The 16,171-nt window shown below is 38.7% G+C and overlaps 1 protein-coding gene across 1 annotated transcript; it reads left to right on the forward strand.

Annotated features, from left to right (window-relative positions):
* The first annotated feature begins 204 nt into the window (after nucleotides 1-204).
* LOC128830883 (gastrokine-1-like) lies at nucleotides 205-9,842 on the forward strand. The gene is made up of 6 exons (XM_054016744.1): nucleotides 205-313; nucleotides 2,793-2,846; nucleotides 5,181-5,318; nucleotides 6,171-6,281; nucleotides 6,915-7,056; nucleotides 9,573-9,842. The coding sequence occupies exons 1-6, from the start codon at nucleotides 302-304 to the stop codon at nucleotides 9,641-9,643; spliced, it is 528 nt and encodes a 175-aa protein (XP_053872719.1). The 5' UTR covers nucleotides 205-301; the 3' UTR covers nucleotides 9,644-9,842.
* The last annotated feature ends 6,329 nt before the right edge of the window (nucleotides 9,843-16,171 follow it).

Below are 16,171 nucleotides of genomic sequence, written 5' to 3' on the forward strand. Positions count from 1 at the left end.
AGAAATGTACTATGTGTAACTATAACAGAAAGTTATGATAAAATATATTGAGTTTACCATTACAAATGGTCTCTTATCTGCTACATGTGATTGACACTATCAGTCTGGTGACAAATTGCTTGTTAGAGCAATTACACCAGGAAACAGTGTGTAATGTCATAAATGAATAAATACATGCCAATAAGATAAGTTTATTTCAGTATTTAACCTTCCCGTATTTAACTTTGGAAACTGGTGCATAAAAAGTAGAAGGGTTTGTTTCATTTAGCCCAGCAGATCTTGAATCTCCTCCGCCATCAAAATGAAGCTCGCTGTGAGTACATTTACTACTTTCTTCTTATACAACAGGAATGTTGCATAGGGTTGGGATGTGACCATGCACACACAGAACTACTGTTAACTTCATTAGAAGTTTTAGAAATTTTACTTTCAGCAGAGATTTCACTCCATAAGGAAATGGACCCATCTATGCATTAATCTCTAGAATTTTAATGAAAATAGGAGAGAATTTTTATCCCAGACTTAAATGCATGTTGTATTGTCTACAGAGTGCCCGATCCTCATTTACAGTACCTAAGCTTAAATCAGAAGCTATTCCATGAAATTTGAGGGGGTTACAACACTGGTGTATGATCACAGAAGTGAGGGGAGAATCTGATCCATAGAATCATGAAATGTGAGAATCTGGATATATGACTGGAGAGCAAAACTGTATTTAAACTCATCCTAGTTTGAGGAATTAATTCTAAGAAGTTACTGAGTCACATTCAGCACTTACTCGTGAGAAGCGCTTATGGAAGTCAGTGGGAGTTTACATCTGAGGAAAGATTTCAAAATTTGTCTCTAAGACAATAATTATGTCTTGAAATGACATAATGTAAAATTATTAAATGTTACAGCAATATATATTGGCTCTGACTTAGACTAAATAAATTAGGGAAGTTTGAATAATATTTAGCCTATGTAAAAATTATGCATGTATTTAGAACAGAATAACAAAAGCATTTAGCATTATTGTTTTCTGCAATAGATAAGACTGTGTCAGCCCTTCCATTATTTATTTCTGTATTCAGGTCAGGAGTATTGTTAACATTTTCTTTGGATTGAAACAAAGAAGTGCTACTTATGTAGTTTCAAGGTTTGTTTATGTTGTGTCTGTCTCAACTTGAAAATCAATCACTGGTGTGAACTCTTAAATTATGTCCTCTATAAATATCCAATCACTTCCAGCAAAGCATAGTCAGGTATTGAACCAGTCTGAATTTTCGTTTAGTTTGACTAGTCAATATGGGGAAGGAATTAAAGAGAATTCCCCTGCCCTGTGTGACCCACATGGGGAAGGGGTTATGGAGCCATAAAAGCTATCCAGAAATGCACTTGGAGAAGTACAGAGATGCTACCAAGATGTTCCTTCGGGACATGCCTCACCCTAAAGGGAGTGGAGAGGGTTATGTATCTTTGCACTGTTCTCAGCACAGGACTGTGCTGATCAGGCATGACCTAACTCTTTATGAATACACATATAATGTAATGTTATTGCTCTGGTCAATATTCAAAATAAAAACATCAAGGGAAAAATCAACTCTCTTTTAAAGAATGAAATATTCCATACAAAGGGTTCACCTCCTATCCAAGTTTGTCATCTTGTCTCCCACATCCTGGACATTCCACTATTTTTAAATACACTTTTTTTTGGTAGGCTTTAAATACTCTCATAGTTCAGGGCAACTGCACATATATTCCCTTTCCATGGTCCTTCAAGGACAACCATTCTACGCAATTAGCTGGTCAGCTGTCATCTCCTGACCAGTTTTTCCAGTCTGCACAGTTCCCTGATTACACTGTGATATTCCTAGCAAACCAAACTATCCAAAAAGGCCAGTGTCTATGCTTTGCTTTCTCTTTGAAGGCTCTGAATGGCTCTGATTGCCTGCATTAACAAGTCAACACATAGCAAGTATATTTATTCTTAAGGTAAAAGCATTACAGAGAAAACATATTAAAAACAATAAAATAACCTACATGCCTCTTAATAAGTTTACTAGAGATCACCCCCCAACTCCATCAAAGGCTCTGACAGGAGTCAGTCCTTCACACTCCACCTAGCCTTTTTCTGTGGTTACAAGTTCATAGCAACCTTAGCTTAGAACCAGAACAATTATGAATAATTCAGTTTTTCCTTTAGACAGCTTGGCCCTCTGATCTTAACCTCAGGTGATCAGCAGACAAAGGCTTAGGGTGGAGCTTCAAAAGGCTGGGCTTTTGTATAACTGAGGGTGGGGAATTTGCATTCACCTCCCGCTAGATAGTTATCAGGAAATACACTTCATGTGTACTGTCCCAAAAGACCCTTCTTCTTTGCCATATTGTTCAATATAGTCCTTTGATCATCCAGGCCCACAATAATACATAACCTTTACATTTGATACAATGGACTCCAAATATATTTGAACTTAATTCAGCAAGGTTTTTCAAGGATTTTGTTGGAAATTGCCAAATCAGTCACAAATACTATGAGCCAAATGTTGCTCTTCTCACCTAGGCAAAGCATCCTGCCCAGGCTAATAGGAATTTGCATCAGAAAAGGTAACAGATTTACCCATATGATTATTTCAGCATATTTGAATAATCTTCAAATAGATTACAGGTTAGGATCCAGTCCAGCAAAGCACTTAAGTATGTGCTTAAATGTAAGCACATGCCTAAGCCTATTCTTAGACAACAAAGAACTTTTAGAACATGTTTTACCAAGGCAAGTACTTACATTGTTATGCTTCCAATGTTAATTTCAGATTGTGATTGCTGCTCTGCTCGGAGTCTTCCTAACTCCAATTTTTGCTAATGATGTAAGTATAATGATCAACTCTTATCAAAATGTTTCTTTTGGGCTGTATGAGTTTTCACAGCTGAACAATAAATTTCTGAAAAGGAATCTAAGATTTCCTTAGTGCATTAAACTGACATAGCACAAGATTGTGTTTGCATGCTAAAGAAAATATTTAGTCTGTTTACTTACTCAGGGGGAAAACTCAATTATTGGCAGTTTAGGAAACATCAAATTATATTTTGATACTAGAATAAATATTATGAAATCATTGGGTGGAGTGGTGGGATAATGATAGCATTGAGGATTTGATCACAGAAACACAGTGCAATGATATCAATGAATGTCTGTTTGCAGATTAATGATGGGGAGAGCTGGATGGGAAATGTATTTTATTTTTCATGGAATTTGTTAGATTGCTATTGTAGGCAAGCTTATCATACCATGCCCTACATAAACTTATCAAGCTCACTCTTGAAACGAGTTAGGTTTTTTGCCCCCACTACTAGTCTTGGAAGGCTGTTTCAGAACTTCACTCCTCTGATGGTTAGAAACCTTTTTCTAATTTCAAGCCTAAATTTGTTGATGGCCAATTTATATCTATTTGTTCTTGTGGTCACCATTGGCCCTTAACTTAAATAACTTCTCTCCCTTCCTGGTATTTATCCCTCTAATGTATTTATAGCATAATCATATTCCCCTCAGCCTTTGTTTGGTTAGACGAAACAAGCCAAGCTCCATAAGTCTCCACTTGTAAGATAGATTCTCCATTCCTCTGATCATGCTAGAAGCCCTTCTTTGCACCTGTTCCAGTTTGAATTCATCTTTCCTAAATATGGGAGACCAAAACTGCACACAGTATTCCAGATGAGGTTTCACCAGTGACTTGTATACTGATAATTCCTTATCTCTTCTAGAAATACCTCACCTGATACATCCCAGGATTGCATTAGCCTTTTTCACGCTACATTACATTGGTAGGTCAGTCACCCTATGATTGATCAGTACACCCAGGTCTTTCTTTTCCTCTGTCACTTCCAACTGATATGTCCCCAGCTTATAGCAAAAATTATTGTTGTTAATCCCTAAATGCATGACCTTGCACTGTGTACTATTAAATTTCATCCCATTTCTATTACTCCAGTTTTCAAGGTCACCCAAATCTTCTTGTATAATATTCCGGTCCTCCTCCATATTGGCAATACCTCCCATCTTTGTGTCATCTGCACATTTTATTAGCACACTCCTACTTTTTATGCCAAGGTCATTAATTAAAATATTAAATAAGATCAGTCCCAAGACTGATCCTTGAGGAACTCCACTAGTAACTTCCCTCCTGCCTGACAGTTCACCTTTCAGCATGACCTAGTGTAGTCTCCCCTTTAACCAGTTTCTTACCCACCATTTAATTCTCCTTTTAATCCCCATCTTCTCCAATTTAACAAATAATTTCCCATGTGGAACTATATCAGTCAAATTTACTGCATTTCCTTAACTAGAAAATTGGGTATCTTCTCAAAGAAAGAGATACGGTTGGTCTAGTATGATTTACCTTTTCCAATACCATGCTTATTTTATCCCAATTACTGTTCACCTCTATGTCCTTAACTGCTTTCTCTTTCAAAATTTGTTCTCACACCTGGCTAAAAAAATTGAAGTCAAACTAATGGGCCTGTAGTTTCCCAGATCACTTCCCCCTTCATACTGTATTTGCAATTCTGCAGTCATAGGAGACTGTGTTTACAAATTAGCTCTGAGTTACTACAGAGAATTCTTTCCCAAGTATTTGACTGGTGGGTCTTGCTCATATGCTCAGGGTCTAACTGATTGCCATATTTGGGGTTGGGGAGGAATTTTTCTTCAGGTCAGATTGGCAGAGACCCTGGCGGGGTGTGTGTGTGTGTGTGTGTGTGTGTGTGTGCGTGCCTTCCTCGGCAACATGAGGCATGGGTCACTTGCTGGTTTGAAATAGAGTAAATGGTAGATTCTTTGAAACTCGAAGTCTTTAAATCAAGATTTGAGGACTTCAGTAACTCAGCTAGAGGTTATGGGTCTATTACTGGAATGGGTGGGTGAGGTTCTGTGGCTTGTGAACTGCAGGAGGTCAGACTAGAGGATCATGATGGCCCCTTCTGGCCTTACAGTCTATGAGTCCATGAGTCTAAGAACCTTTATGCTTTGGCTCAGATAGTTTTAGCAGCATCCCAGCCACTCCCCAAAGTCTCTGTTATATCCTTTTAACGTTATTTTAAGGCCAATGATTTTCCATAGCACTAGTTATGGAAATGGATTTATAGAACAGATCTTTAGAAATCTAAACACATAAATGCTTGTCTTTTTTTAAAAAAATAAACAGAATGTGAATGAAAACAATCAGGGAAATGATGGCGGAAACTCCCACCAGACTGTGAGCATCAACAACGATAAGCATGTGGCCAACATTGACTCAAACAACGGCTGGAGCTCATGGAGCTCCGTCTGGGACTATGGCAATGTAAGTGGCAAACATGCATTTTTGGAGACTCCTTGAGCCAACAGCTCTGCGCATTCTGCTCCACTGGATTGGGGCATCAATCATTAGTAAGTAACTGCACTGAAAACAATGGAGTTACGCCAGTGTAAATAAGACTCCAATAAGTCTGATTCTCCTCTCACCACCTGTGTTACGCTGATGTAAGTAACTAACTCCATTGGCTTCAGCAGAAATATTTTTGATTTATGCCTGTATAAGTGAGAGCAGAAAACAGGCTTGAAAAGAGAATTATTTTAGTTTTCATTAAAATTCAAAACTGGTAGAGTAGTTCTCCCCGAAGCCAAGGAAAGTATGAGCAAGACCAGTTAGGCGCAAACTTTCAAACATACGCTTCACTTGCCATCTAAATCTGAATCCAGATCTTCCACGGCAAAAGAATCGAGTGTATTAGGAAAAGATTTTCAAAAATGCCTGGAAGCATCAATGGAACTTTTAGTCCTAAATCCTTTAATGGCTTTGAAAATGTCCTGATTAACCTTTTTACTACTTCTGGTACAATATATGTTGCGTCAGTATTATCAACTGAGCATCCATTCACATGCCTGAAACAGGAGAGCATACCAATCATATAGCCGCATTGGAATGCTTATTTGCTTCATCCATGATAAAAATGCCCCAGGCATCATGATAGTATGACTTGACAAATAAAATTCATCATTTGCTTGCAGTATAGCAAGTCTCTACACATCACATTTCTAAATACTACTTCATCTATTTTTTGAGCCCCAAGTTCCATTGCTTATTTCATTTGTGACCAAAGAGAGGAGCTGCTTTGAAACAAAATGCCACTCTCTCCGTACTTCTATTTTGCAGGGTTACATTGCAACTAGGATACTTTCAAAGAAAGCCTGCATCATTGCTAAAATGAACAAAAACGTTATGCCTGATATTTTAGAGCTTCCCCAGCTGATTAAAGAAAAGAAGGTAAGAAGGAGGGGAAAAGGTGGGGATGATTGGTGGAGGGTGGACCTAGGGAGTTTGCTTGTGAAAATGCATCATCTTAAAATGGTAGAAAGGTTCCAGAAGCAAAAGTCATGTTTCTCGCCAAGCATGGTTTGCTCCAAGCCTTTATTCTGGAGCCTTATTGCCTCATTCTTTGTTGCCTTGCACCTTCTGCAGTCATTTACAACAGAACAAAGCAGGTGTAAAATGCTATTAATCTGATCAGGTAGTGTTTTATAATCATTTTGCACTCTCTTAGCAGTCCATGGTGAAAGTGACTGCCCAGGGTGTGGGTTAATGGTGAACTGGACCCCTAGTTTGCATTAGTAGTGATGAAAGAAAAAGGTTTTTACATAACAGTGGAAATATTGGCAGCACTTCACTGTTCCAATGACTCTTTTCAGTGCCCTTTTGGGGTCTTCAGCCCCTAGCCCTTCTTGGATTCTCCACTTGTGCCCTATGGAAGAGCTGAGCAATGGAGCTGACTCTCAGCTTGCTCCTGGTATCTTAGGCCGTACCCACATTGTCACAAGCTGTGCACTCTTAGGAATGTCACAAAAAGGATCATGATTTTATTCAATGCTGTTATTCTGGCTTTGCTTACTGAATGTTTAGGAAGCCGGCTCTCGAGGGCCTCCCCCAGTGGAACTGCAATTCGCTGTCTCAAAAACCAGAGTCAGTGACCTGGCCCAATATGGGAAGTCTGTTGAATCTATGTGCAGAGGAATTCCAACCTATGTTGCTCGCGAAGCTCATGGTGAGTACAGATTTAACTAACATTTCATGCTGCAAAACCACCCATTGAATTTACAATATGAAATATGGCAAGCGTGTCACTTTCCTACATGGAAACGGGCCAGAAGCAACCTGGGATATTTCAGGAAGACATCAGGATCTGAACCCAGATCTGGATCTGAATTTTGCAGGCAATCTCTATAAGGGGCTGAAACCAAAGTTCAGATCCCACCACGCCTGGATTTTATGGGGTTCAAAATACAGAAAAGAATTTTGCAGCTCAGGCTCTCATCTAAAATTTTAAATGAATATTCATACAACTTTGTTTCTACTCCACAAAGTAATGGAGAAATGCAAGGATTTCTTTATTCCCTCATCATCCTTGCAATCTCCTTGCAGAGCAGGTTTAGAGGCTGTTAGAGCTGCATGTAACTTGTCCTCTCTCCACTCTATTCCTTCATCTTGTAGTATATCACCAAAGCAATTTTGTCTGCTCTCAAGCATTGCAATGGCCTTCCAATCACTTGGACTCTTAAATGAGGTTTGATAGCCTCGAAATCTTTCTCTATAAATCAGAATGCTAAAAATCTGAGGAAGAATATATTTGAGAGCACTAAATGCCTCATTCCCTTTCCCATGATGAAACTCCTATTTACTTTAATGGGAAGCAGGATCATTTTGATTAAGGATAATGGAATTTTTCATAGAAATTTAAAGTATTTAAGGTATGTAAAAATAATATGAAGTCATGTAATGTTAGGATATTGCTTATTTCATAGCATTTGTATGGCCAAATTATTGTGAAAAACTTCCTTTATTGTTTGAAACAATGGTGGGCAGAAAAATGGACCTGTCTGTGGAAATTGCTAAAGCATTCATTTTCCACCACTGGCTTTTCCTTCTTTGTGCTGAACATTGCTCCAATAACTGATGAAGACTGACTCATGTTTGAAGTTTGGAGAAATAAGAAAAATCATCACATTAAAGTAAAAAACTACTTTTTCTCTGATAAACAAACACTAGAGCAACACAGCTGCACCGAAACAAATTGTTTAAATCTGTTTGCTTAAATCTGAGTCAATAGGTGGCATAATTGCCTTCTGCAAATCACGGCCTCATTGTAGATGAGAAAGAGATTGGTCTTTTTATTTTGATGAAGGTAGGTCATGCTAGCTTAGGTCATGTGTGTATATAGGATAGAGGATAAAGGCTTATATGCCATTTAAATTCCACTTCAGCCCTTTTTAATAGTTTAAGTCAGACTTAAGAGATGCATTGAACTCATGCTGGCTCTCTCCACAAAGCAGGGCCGGCTCCAGGGTTTTGGCCGCCCCAAGCAGCCAAAATAAATAAATAAATACATAAATAAAAGCCGCGATCGTGATCTGCAGCGGCAATTCGGCGGAAGGTCCTTCGCTCGGAGCGGGAGTGAGGGACCGGCTGCCGAATTGCCGCCGAATAGCTGGACCTGCCACCCCTCTCCGGAGTGGCCGCCCCAAGCACCTGCTTGCCAAGCTGGTGCCTGGAGCTGGCCCTGCCACAAAGATGAACTTCACCTAGATTTGTGAGGATCTAGATGGTTCAGAGGACAATCTTATGGCAGAAGTATCTCCTTTCAGCAAAGTGTGTTGAGATGCCATGGTATTGCTCTGAAAACCTCATAGTCTCCCTATTCAGTAGTGCATTTTTTTATTTATTTTTTAATTATTTTTTGGAATACTCAATAGTTGCCAGTTTTTTATAATGTAGAAACCCAGCGTGACTTTAAGACTGGTACTAAACAAATAATTATTCTTTTTCAGAGTTACTGGGCCCTATTACCCACTTTGTTACTCCAGTTTTGCACTGCAGTGATTGCATTGGTTTAAGTGCAGCTGTACTGAACTAAAATTAAACCAACCCAATGTTGAATCAGGCCCATTATTTCCTTTTGAGTTGAATCTTTGCTACTTATTGTTAGCAAGATTTTAAAGATGACTGTAATCAGTACTGAAAAATAAAATGAAAAAAATTGAAGAGGCCTCAAGACATGGAGGGATAAATCATTCTCTGTTGATTGTTGACATCACAGTCACACAGATATGCCAATACGGGCAGTGTAAATATCTAAGATAGAAGAATAGATATCCAAGTACTAATGTCCAAGTGGTCCTGAAACTGAACCAAAGCCCATGGAAATAATCTTTTCATTAACTTCGATGAGCTTTGAGTCATGCTTCAGTATATTAAAATTCTGCATACAGGAAAGGAGGGTTTTTTTTTATTATAGTAACTCATTGTCATACAAAAGAATTAACTGTAGGGCAGGTGGAATTTTAATGCTGTTGCTCACAAATTAATAATCCACTGATTCCCACATCATGATAGTGCATTGAGGGTTTTTATTAGATGGCATAGACCTTGGATAGTTTGGACTGAATGGGAAATGGTTTGGAATGTTCTTTGCAGGAGAATTATTCAGGACTGTAATGAATAGATGACTATGATAACATCCTTAGCCATCACCTGATATTCATTTTTGTTTTTCTTTTTCCTTAGGAGACAATTATTCTGGACAATGTTTCAAGACTAATATAATGCACACAATGACATTAAACTATTGCAGCTAAACTGCATCTTTCAAATAAAATCGTTGCTGATAGAATCCTGCTAGCAATGCCCCCCACTGATTAGAAAAATAATATTTTTGTTGCAGTTCTTTTCATGATCATGTTATCAGATATTTGTTTTCCTCTCCTCCATATGTTTTCTGTGTAGAACAAATCTAGGCTGTTACAATATCTGTCAATAAAAGGAATTAGTCAGTTATGCCATGTTTCTAATCATTTCTGTCTTCTGTCACGGATAATGTTTCAGGATGTGATCTGAGAGGTTTGGGCCTGGTTAGTATTTGGATGGGAGACCTTAATGAAAGAGAACCTTGGGGCTGCATGCAAGGAGGCTAATGATTTAGAACTGGGGTGGCCAACCTGTGGCTCCGGAGCCACATGTGGCTCTTCAGAAGTTAATATGCGACTCCTTGTATAGGCACCGACTCGGGGGCTGGAACTACAGGTACCAACTTTCTAATGTGCCGGGGGTGGGGGGGACGGGCTCACTGCTCAACCACTGGCTCTGCCACAGGCCCTGCCCCCACTCCACTCCACCCCTTCCCGCCCCCTCCGCTGAGCCTGCCGTGCCCTCACTCCTCCCCCCTTCCCCTCCCAGAGCCTCCTGCACACCATGAAACAGCTGATCCGGAAGTGCGGGGAGGGAGGGGGAGGCACTGATCGGTGGGGCTGCCGGGGGATGGGAGACGCTGGGAGCGGGTTGGGGGGAGCTGGTGGCTCACGTATTACTGCAGCTCTTTGGCAATGTATATTGGTAAATTCTGGCTCCTTCTCAGGCCACCCCTGATTTAGAAGGTTGCAGTCTCCCATGTCAGTAATGAAGCAGTTTCCCTATGTGATGTTAAAGAACACTGGTGCTTTCCATTACTTGAAACTGAGATCCTGAACATGCGGGCCTCGAAGAAATCATGATTCTTTTTGCAAGAATGGGGTTAATGGTAGTGTACGTGCCAAATTCCAATTAGGGCAAATTAATATGATTATCTAAAATTTCCCACTGCAGTTTTAATTGGCTATGGTACACTGATTCATTTCCTGAATTAAACTCTTACTGAACATTGTTAAACAACAGCTGCATTACACTATAAGGTAGCTGTATTTCAATAAGGTTTATTGACCCAGATGGCTATTTAAGCATCAATAAACTGAAATAATAATAAATTGAAATAATAAAAATTGAAATTCAGGTGCATTTTATAAATACACACACACATATATATAAATATATATATATATATATTGTGACAAAGTTCCTCGTCTATCTTGGTGGGTCCTGCGCTTATTAGCGGATTTTCTTGCCTCAGAGATTCACTATGTGGGTTGGGGAACAGCCCAGAGACCTTCCCCTCTGGAAGAACCCATAGTCCAGGTCAATTGGGAGGTTTGGGGGGAACCTGGGCCCGCCCTCTACTCCGGGTTCCAGCCCAGGGCCCTGTGGACCGCAGCTGTCTGTAGTGCCTCCTGTAACAGCTGCATGACAGCTACAACTCCCTGGGCTACTTCCCCATGGCCTCCTCCAAACACCTTCCTTATTCTCACCACAGGATCTTCCTCCTGGTGTCTGATAATGCTTGTACTACTCAGTCTTCTAGCAGCACATCCTCTCACTCTCAGCTCCTTGCGCCTCTTGCTCCCAGCTCTTCACACTCACACCACAAACTGAAGTGAGCTCCTTTTAAAACCCAGGTGCCCTGATTAGCCTGCCTTAATTGATTCTAGCAGCTTCTTCTTAATTGGCTCCAGGTGTCCTAAATTAGCCTGCCTGCCTTAACTGGTTCTAGCAGGTTCCTGATTACTCTAGTGCAGCCCCTTCTCTGGTCACTCAGGGAACAGAAAACTACTCATCCAGTGACCAGTATATTTGCCCTCTACCAGACTCCTGTACCCCACTGGTTGGGTCTGTCACTATATATATATATATATATATATATATATATATTAGGGCTGTCGATTAATCGCAAGTAACTAACGTGATTAACTCATAAAAATTAACTGCAATTAAAAAAATGAATCATGATTAATCACACTGTTAATCAATAGAATGCCAATTGCAATTTATTAAATATTTTTGGATGTTTTTCTACATTTTCATATATATTGATTTCTGTTACAACACAGAATACTCTGGGTACAGTGCTCACTTTATATTATTTTTAATAACAGATATATGCACTGTTAAAATGATAAACAAAAGAAATAATATTTTTCAAGTCACCTCATACAAGATTTCAGTGCAATCTCTTTATTGTGAAAGTGTAATTTACAAATGTAGATTTTTTTTTGTTACATAACTGTACTCAAAAACAAAATAATGTAAAACTTTATAGCCTACAAGTCCACTCAGTCCTACTTCTTGTTCAGTCAATTGCTAAGACAAACAAGTTTGTTTATATTTATGGGAGATACTGCTGACTGCTTCTTATTTACAATGTCACCTGAAAATGAGAAAAGGCATTCGCATGGCACTTTTGTAGCCGGCATTGCAAGGTATTTACGGGCCAAATATGCTAAACATTCGTATGCCCCTTCATGCTACAGCCACCATTCCAGAGGACATGCTTCCATGCTGATGATGCTCGTTAAAAAAATAACGCGTTAATTAAATTTGTGACTAAACTCCTTGGAGGAGAATTGTATGTCTCCTGTTCTGTTTTACCCACATTCTGCCATATATTTCATGTTATAGCAGTCTCGGATGATGACCTAGCACATGTTCGTTTTAAGAACACTTTCACCGCAGATTTGACAAAATGCAAAGAAGGTACCAATATGAGATTTCTAAGGACAGACACAGCACTTGACCCAAGGTTTAAGAATCTGAAGTGCCTTCCAAAATCTGAGAGGGACGAGGTGTGGAGAATGCTTTCAGATGTCTTAAAAGAGCAATACTCTGATGAGGAAACTACAGAACCCAAACCACCAAAAGAGGAAATCAACCTTCTGCTGGTGGCATCTGACTCAGATGATGAAAATATACATGCGTCAGTTCGCACTACTTTGGATTGTTATCGAGCAGAACCCATCATCAGCATGGACACATATATTCTGGAATGGTGGTTGAAGCATGAAGTGACATATGAATCTTTAGCGCATCTGGCACGTAAATATCTTGCAATGCCGGCTACAACACTGCCATGTGAATGCCTGTTCTCATTTTCAGGTGACATTGTAAACAAGATGTGGGCAGCATTATCTCCTGCAAATTGTAAACAAAGCTGTTTGTCTGAGCAATTGGCTGAAGTAGGACTGAGTGGACTTGTAGGTTCTAAAGTTTTACATTGTTCTATTTTTGAATGCAGTTATTTTTTGTACATAATTCTACATTTGTAAGTTCAACTTTCATTATAAAGAGATTGCACTACAGTACTTGTATTAGGTGAATTGAAATATACTATTTATTTGTTTGTTTTTTACAGTGCAAATATTTGTAATAAAAATAAATATAAAGTGAGCACTGTACACTTTGTATTCCGTGTTGTAATTGAAATCAAAATATTTGAAAATGTAGAAAACATCCAAAAATATTTAAATAAATGGTATTCTATTATTAACAGTACAATTAATCGCGATTAATTTTTTAATTGCTTGACAGCCCTAATATATATATATTTGTGGATCAATATACTTATTATTGAAATAATAATTATTGAAATCCAGATTCATGTGTGTAGCTATTTGAGGATCAATAAGTGTATTATTGAAATGCAGCCACCTTACAGTGGAGCGCAGCTGTTGTTTAATAGTGCTTAGTAACAGTTTAAGACAGGACATGAAAACATATATTAATTTCCTATTAAAACTGTGAGTAAAGAGAATGGAATTAGGCAAGAGACAGGGACGGATGTCAGGGGACAATCTACTCAAATTTATGATGGATGCCCAGGGCCCACAAAGACTTTTTCCAGCAGCAAGAGCTCTTTCTCCCTGGATTGCACCTGGCACTGGGGGTTGGGACAGGAGTAGTCTAGGACAGGGCTGGCTCGAGGCACCAGCTTAACAAGCAGGTGCTTGGGGCGGCCAAGGGAGAGGGGCGGCACGTACGGCAATTCGGGGGCGGCAGGTCCCTCACTCCCTCTAGGAGCGAAGAACTTGCCGCTGAACTGCCGCCGCCGATCGCGGCTTTTTATTTTTTTTTATTTTTGCTTGCGGCGGCAGAAATGCTGGAGCTGGCCCTGGTCTAGGAGCCACTTTGCCTGTTCTAGAACATCAATGATTACCCTAAATCAGGGACAATTTTACAGGGTCCAAACGTTAGGGTTGAGTGGCACAATAAGCATCTGGAACAGGGCCAAGAATTTTGTCTATAATCTTCAAACACTTCACAATAAAAGGCATGACCATAAATGCCTATTTTTATTATAATTTATTATTACATATTGCAATATTTCATCCATCTCCAACTGCACATTTTCCCCCATGGAAATGGCCTGTAAAAAACATAACTAGGCAGATCCATCAGTATATTTTTACAGTGAAGCACCATGAATGCTACGGAAATCGAGCTAGTGAACCTAAGAATTCAAAGCAAGTCTGAAATCTGCAAAGAAACTTTAGTGAAAAACAACAGTTGATGCCTTAGAATGGACTCAGTCAAACATATAAATATAGCTAAGGAAATTGTTTCTCAAGTGAAAGTGCTGTCACAGGAAGCTAAATTCTTCAGAAGTGGAATTACTTTTTTAGATGAATCACATTGCATTTGAAAAACCTTAAGAATTTAATTCAAATATTATGGATCTTGGTTTCTTGCTAGGATTGATTAGGAAATCATTAAACTGCATGATGAATATAGTATTGATTGTTCAGCACAATACCATAATTGTACTTGAGACAGCAAAAATGTGGACAGTTGGCTTAAAGCAGACTGAAAAGAGAATAATTTCCACTGAAAGTAAGGAGAAGGAAATCAAACCAGAGATTCCAAACTGACTGGTTTAGTAGCTCAAAAGAGACTTCAGTAGCTGTGAATTTAATAAAATGATACTTTTTCAAGAATGCATATAGATATTTACCTTTTTAATTTAATAAAATAACTCATAATTTCAAATCAGCAGGAAAAAAATGACCCTCCTCAGTAAAGCATGGGCTTGTTTTTTGCTAAAGGAAAATTCCCATTATCTGTAGTGCTTTTATTCTCTGTACTTTTATTCCCACTAGCAGGGCTAACTTGGTGTTGCCAACTCTCACTATTTTATCGTGACTCTCATGATATTTAGTGTATTTCTTAAACCTCAGCTTGTGGAGTTATGTGAATGTGTGAGAATCTCAGTTTTTATTTTTTTAAAAGTTTCTAGACGTTGTTGCAGAAAAAAAATTAATAATGTGCCCTAAAGGCCCAAAAGCCAGATGATAAATAAAAAGACCCCTAAATATAGATATATTTTTTAAAAATACTTGTGATGTCATGATTTCTGGAGTTTGACTTGTGATTTTTGAACGTTTGGGGTTGACAATACTGTTGAATCTTTGACACACACAGTTGAGCAGATCTGACATTCTTCCTAGCAGAAAACAATATTCCATGTGCTGCGCAAATTAATCTATGAGAGAGAATTGTGACAGTGGATTCTGACTCCTACCATGTGATACGAGTTAAAAGTACAGCTGGATGAAATGTTTTGAACCAATTTTTTTTGGGGGGGGGGGAGTGAGAAATGCTGATTTGGTCCATCAAAACATTCTGCAAATTCATGTTGAATTCACCAAACTGTTTTGGTCAAGAAAACCGAACTGCCTCAAAATTCTGAAAAATTTTCAAAACCAAATATTTCAACTTTTTGATTCAGAATGACTTTGTTTTGAATTTTACTTCAATTTTATTATTTTTTTTAAAGGTAAAAAAACCCCACAACTATCTAAATGAAAACAAAAAGTTTCATTTGACCTGAAACAAAATATTTTCACCTTTTTTTGAGTTCCCTGAAAAATGCAAAAGAATTTTCAATTAGGATAAACCTGAAACAATTTCCCCTCCCCCACCCCATTTTTTGGGTTGGCCACTGTACCAAAAAAATCAGTTATTCTCACAGCTCTAGTTATAACCTTCCATAACCCTGAGCCTTGTCAGGAAAAAAGGGCCTTAAAACAAAGATTAAAGGTACATTTTTCAAAAATCACTCATGTGATTGCAGAGCCTATGTTCTGTTGACTTTCAGTAGGACTTATGCTTCTAAATCACTTTGGGGTCAGATTTTTCAAAGATATTTAGTCACCAAAAGACACCTAGTAGGATTTTTCAGCAGCACATAGGTACCTAACTCCCATTGGAAAGGAAGTATATAGTATATTGCTTTTTTGCTGGTCAACATCCATATCTCTGAATTGACCAGCAAATGGGCATAGGGCCAACATGAGTAAGGACACAACTAGAAATATCACTAATAGCCAGTCAGATACTCATCCCAGACAGCAAAATGTCAACTCTGTGATACTGTTGGCTTCCCTGGTTAAATGAGTATCCCTTCGCTATTCTATGTTGTTTAATAAGAATTTCTGTGGTATGCTCATGACTGAGTGAGGGTGAGGGTC

The sequence above is a fragment of the Malaclemys terrapin genome, chromosome 2, assembly GCF_027887155.1.
Source record: "Malaclemys terrapin pileata isolate rMalTer1 chromosome 2, rMalTer1.hap1, whole genome shotgun sequence".
In the NCBI taxonomy this organism is placed as follows: Eukaryota; Metazoa; Chordata; order Testudines; family Emydidae; genus Malaclemys; species Malaclemys terrapin.

Excerpts from the sequence above, each read along its gene's own strand:
- LOC128830883 (XM_054016744.1), top strand. Across the intron at positions 5,319-6,170 it reads CCGTCTGGGACTATGGCAAT|GGTTACATTGCAACTAGGAT; the intron begins GTAAGTGGCAAA and ends TCTATTTTGCAG. Across the intron at positions 6,282-6,914 it reads AGCTGATTAAAGAAAAGAAG|GAAGCCGGCTCTCGAGGGCC; the intron begins GTAAGAAGGAGG and ends CTGAATGTTTAG.